The sequence below is a fragment of the Aegilops tauschii genome, chromosome 7 (assembly GCF_002575655.3).
Source record: "Aegilops tauschii subsp. strangulata cultivar AL8/78 chromosome 7, Aet v6.0, whole genome shotgun sequence".
Taxonomy (NCBI): domain Eukaryota; kingdom Viridiplantae; phylum Streptophyta; class Magnoliopsida; order Poales; family Poaceae; genus Aegilops; species Aegilops tauschii.
Genome location: NC_053041.3, coordinates 148,627,871 through 148,633,440, shown reverse-complemented (window position 1 = coordinate 148,633,440; position 5,570 = coordinate 148,627,871). Strand labels below are relative to the sequence as shown.

Below are 5,570 nucleotides of genomic sequence, written 5' to 3'. Positions count from 1 at the left end.
ATATTTTCCTTCTACTATTCTTGTTTTCTTCCTTTCATATGTAATTTTCCTTTCAGAAAATAAATTATTTATAAAAACTTTCTGAACATTCTTCAATTCATAAACATTTTTAGAAATTCAAGATTTATTTATTAATTTCATGTAAAATTTTCAAATTCATGATCATTTTGAAAATTCATGAATTGACTTAAATACGTGATTTTTTTTAGAAAAATTGGGGAAAATAAAAAGAAAACACCATTAATTTCTGGGATCATTAGAGTTCTTTTTTCTGGCATCATTAAAGAAAAAAACCATAGAATATACGCTTCTACACTTTTCTTGAATTTTTTCGCGACATTGAAAAGGTTTAGAAATTTCAAAAGATGTCTAAAATTTTCTAAAATGATCAAAGTTCAAAATATTAATGAATATGAAAATGTGCGCATATTGGAAACATAAATACTGAATTTGTCAGTTGCTCTTGATTTTAAAATGTTTGCAAATTTGAAAATGGTTCATGAATTTCGAAATATTTCAAGATTTTCAAAAAAAATCTATCGAATTTGGAAAACATTGTAACTTTGAATGAAGATCAAGAATTTTTTAAAAGTTTACCGATTTTAAAAAGGGAAAAAAGGAAATAAAAGGAGAAAGAAAGTAAAAATGAAGAAACCTACAAGAAAAAAGGGAAAGAAAACAAAAAAACTGGAAACGGAAAAGGGGGAAAATGAAAGAAAACGAGAGCAACTAGTTAACGAGCGCTCCTTCGGGAGCCTCACAACGATCAGCGCCACTTGGCGCGCTCTCAGCCGCCCGCCACATGTCGCGCTCTAGGCGCTCCCTCCGGATATTTTTTTCGCACACGTTTTCGGCTTTTTAAATGGTTTTTCCGGGGTTTTTTACGTTTCGGTTTTCCACTGGTCTTCCTTAACTTTTGGACCAAAAAAGTTTTCGAAAAGAAAATTTATTTGCGTGAAAAAACGCGTTTTTTTCTTTCGGGAGAGTCACGGTTTTGCTTCCGCGAGAGGCACGGTTTTGCTTCCGCGAGAGGCACGGTTTTGCTTTCGCGAGAGTCACGGTCGTGCCTCTCGAAAACGGAAAAACATGTTTTCTATTTTTTTTCCTTCTGTGAGAGGCACGGTTTTGCTTCCGAGAGAGGCACGATTGTGCTTTCGCGAGAGGCACGGCCTTGCCTCTCGGAAACGGGAAAAAACACGTTTTTGTTTTTTTTCGATCCAAGAGAGGCACGGTTTTGCTTCTGCGAGAGGCACGATTGTGCTTTCACGAGGTGCACGGCCATGCCTCTCAGAAATGAAAAAAAAAATGTGTTTTCTATTTTGTTTTCTTTCGCAAGAGGCACAATTTTGCTTCCGCGAGAGGCATGGTTGTGCTTTCGCGAGAGGCACAGTTGTGCCTCCTCGAAAACAGAAAAAAATGTGTTTTTTCTTCTTTTTTTTCTTTCGTGAGAGGCATGGTTTTGCTTCCGCGGGAGACACGGATGTGATTTCGCGAGAGGCACGGTCGTGCCTCTTTCGAAAAAGGAAAAAATTCGTGCTCCCGGTTTGGTTTTTCGTTCGGTTTTTTCATGAAAAAAAGTTCATCAAAACCAATCAATATGGGATCTAGTATTGAAGATCTCGACGCGAGGAATCTAACGGTGAAAACGGTTCGAGATTTTGACGCACGGTTTAAGATATAAAACGTTTTGAATAAACGAATCTACGAAAAAAGGAAAAACTCCCAGGTTGCGATAAGTGGCGCACATGCAGCACACCACTTGTCGCAATTTGGAAGATGGGAGTGATATTTGAAATGAGTACTCCTTAACTAGTGATTTCGAAATAAAACAGACAAAATAATTGCAAAAACAGACTAGCGGGCCGGTGCATTACCGTGGGGAATAGGATCCTCCACTGTATAGCATATCCCCGTACTAATTTTAGAAAAAATATCCCCGTACATGGCCCATAGTGATAGATCTTAAGTGGTAAACTTATAGAAGGTTCGTCCAGTTTCTCTAGGTTTTTTAGCAGTTTTTTTGTTCGGATTTTCTATTATTTCCCTTTTTCTACTTTTAGTTTTCCCTTTTATTTTTCATTTAATAACATGAATTCTTTATATAAAATTTCTGAACCTTCTTTTTTGAAATTCAAGCTATTTTTACAATTTTATGAACATTTTTCAAATTCATGAAATCTCTAAAATACGTGAATGCTAAAATAGAAAACACTAAAAAAATTGGGAACACTAGAGTTATATTTTTTTCTGGGATCGTTAAAGAAGAAAACACCACAGATTGCTGGAAAACAAATGGCGCTCGGGCACCTTGGTGCCCATTAAACATAACATTTTCTACAAAGCAAAAAAAGTTGATATTTTTTGCAAACATATACATATGTATACTGCATATGTGCAAAAATTCATAACATTGTACTTTCACATGTGGCATACAAAAAGAGACAAATACGTATTTTCAAATGGGACACTTTTGTTTGTGTTTGGGCCAGAATTTTGTTATTTTTTTACAGCTTACAAATTGTGTTTTTTCAAAACAAAATTTCATGGGATCGATAGTGAACATATACAAGTTTCCGCAAAAAAAATGTTTGAATTTGTTTTAGACTTGTAAATGTGGTTTTTGATTTATTTATTTTTTTTGAAAAAACGAGCACCATAAGCTCGCTCTCCACAGATTGTATACATTTTTTTTTTGAGTTTTTGGATTATTAGAGTTATACTTTTCTTCAGCTGTGTGATGTTTTTTTCAATCCTAGGATGGTCCAACCTGTTTGGATCGGGAGTTCAAGTGTAGATGTACGTGGGATGGTCCAACCTATTAGGATCAAGAGATTTTTTTTTGCATGGATTAGGATCAAGATATTGGTTGTGATTTTTGTGCGTAGGTTGGAGGGTATGGGTCCACGTGGTTTATGAGATTGATTGTGATTTTGATGCATACGGTATGGGTCCACCTGGATTATAAAGATCTAAAGGATCTAGTACGTTCACAAAAATAGGCCCATCGGATTAAAGGAAGGATGTTTCTAATCATTGTGGTATTTTTTAGGCTGTTTATCTTTCTTGTAGTGAGCCCATCGGGTACTTTTCTTCTCTTTTCTTTTTGGGGAGAGGGGGGGGGGGGGGGGGGGGATCAGGTACTTTTCACATATACTAATAATTATTGTGGTATCTTTTAGGGTGTTTATCTTTTTTCAGTATTCCCATCAAGTACTTTCTACATATAATAATAGATGATTTGGATATGATATACTTGCATTAACATAGTATAGGGTTGTACCGTTCAGTATATGCACCATTAAGGTAGACTCAAGGTATTGCATATGATAGTACTTTCTTAGTTGCAGAGTTTAAAAATGTAGAGCAGTTATTATATTATATATACTCTTATCACAAATGACGACGGGATAGAAGGGGACAAAAACGAAAAAATAAGATGATCGGATGGCCACCCACTGTGGAGTAGTCGAGCAGTTAACAGCAAACCGACCTTATTTTTTTGGCAGCAATGCTACATCGACGGAACTTTACAGGGTTTTACAGGATGTGTTTAAGCTGTTAAATTGTGATTGGATTAAGGAGAGATTGGGGCCCCACCCTCCTGAAAATTGGGGGGGGGGGGGGGGGGGGGGATGTTTAGTTGGTTAGAAAGAAGCCTGTAAAAGCCTGTAGGACTCCGTACATCTAGCATTTTTGGTTTTTTGGTAAGCTAGCTCCCGATTGAGAGGTCAGCAGGCACCTGCCCGGAATCCGAGTCTACCACCCCTAACGTCGTACAACATCTCCAACGTTCTCATTTGGACATTGCCGAGGAACCCGACGTAACCATCTGACCCGGAGTCGGTGAAGGCCAGACAGCCGTCCAACAGAAGCCCATTGGGGACGTCGAGGTCGATCGTGACGCCGCCGGTGAATGTGAGAGCGACCTTGGGCACGGTGACGTTGCTGTATCCTGTGAAGTTGTAGCATGTGTCGTGGTCGTCGCTCGGGATGAGCGGGTAAGCCGCCATGGCCGCCCGGAACGCGGACCGCAGTTTCGCGTAGGGCGTCGACGGCAGATGTGAGATGATATTGCCGCAGTCCACGATCAGGCCCCCCTCGAACACCTTCCCTGGGATGCGGAGCTGCTTACCGCCGACGCTGATGCCGGTGAGCTTCACCACGTAGTCGGTGACGGAATCCACAAACTGGGTCATGGGCGTGAATGAGAAGCCCGAGGTGTTGCTGGGCGCGCCAAGGGCGAGGAACCCGGTGCCGCTGCTCACCGACGGGAGGCAGTGGGAGAAAGAGCCGCCGTAGAGCGCGGAGGTCTGAACCGGGAGCGACTCGGGCGCGCGGCCAAGCCCGAGCAGGCCGTCGAACTTGTCGTTGGGGCCACCCTGCTTGTACCCACATCCGAAATGGAAGTCCTTGATGATGACGCCGGGCGCCAGCGTGAGCGCCTCGTTGCTGTACACGCCGCTGGTCTTTGACCCTCCTCCGTACTCGACTCGATACCCGCACTGGGACTGGGTGCCATTGCCGTTCATGCTGCAGCCATTGTTCAAGTGGTCGTCGGACTGGAGGATCTTGCACACGTCGGAGCCGCAGGGGATGGGAGCGTAGGTGGAGGACTTGCGCGGGTCGAACAAGGGATCCTTCTGAGGGTAGCAGTCGGTGGAGTTGCATGGCGCGCACTGCACCCACGACAGGTCGCTGCCGGTGTCCAGGAGGAGGACCTGCTCCACGGCCGGCGTGCCCAGGCCCAACGTCACCACGTATTCCTGCGAGTCCACGAAGGTGCCCAGGTGCGCCGGGATGCTCACCTTGCCCTCCTCCTGGTCCTGCATCTGCATGGTGCTCATGACGTAGTCTGCGCGGACGCGGCTTCTGCGAAGCGTCTCGGCGAAAGATGATGGCTTGTCGGTCGACGGCGACTTGGCGCAGGGTCCGTGCCTGTGCACCAGCGGCACAGCGGCGCCGTTTGGCCGTGGCGCCACTGAAACATATATCCGAGCGTCATACATGCAGATCGATTAACGTCGAAAATTATGCCACGCTCAATTCATGCACGTGTACGTACCTGTGGATGTGGAGGTGGAGCAGACATCTTGTGTCTGAAATGACCTGGTTGACACCACAACGAAGCTTTGCTCACCGTCGCCTGCAGCAGAAATGGTGGAAAGGTAGCTGCCAAATACGACCAGGAGGATGTACAAGAACAAGGGAGGATAAGCCATTGGAAGTTACAGTAGTATACACCTGGGCTTGTTTAACCCAGTCTAGCTAGGACGCCCAAATTTATACACCAACCACATGTACAGGAATCTAAGTGGGACGGATTGAACAATCACGAAAAATGAAAATGGCCATCTAATGCCTCCTAATTCCAACCGTGGTGTGGTGTGGGCTCGAAGATTATACCAAGGATGGGGTGGAATGGAACCGTACGTGGATGTGTTTACAGTTTTACGGTTGTCTTAGCAGTAAGTAGACAAAACAAGGATACTTTCTCTCCTCGAGTTAACCCGCACTCCTTTGTCATGTACGTTCACTGCCCACTTCCTACCTTGTAACTAGAGTGCAATTTA

General features: G+C 43.5%; 1 protein-coding gene across 1 annotated transcript; it reads right to left on the bottom strand.

Moving 5' to 3' along the window:
- Window positions 1-3,728: 3,728 nt before the first annotated feature.
- Window positions 3,729-5,006, bottom strand: LOC109754137 (aspartyl protease family protein At5g10770-like). Its single transcript, XM_020313065.2, has one exon. The coding sequence runs from the start codon at window positions 5,004-5,006 to the stop codon at window positions 3,729-3,731; it is 1,278 nt and encodes a 425-aa protein (XP_020168654.2).
- Window positions 5,007-5,570: the final 564 nt, after the last annotated feature.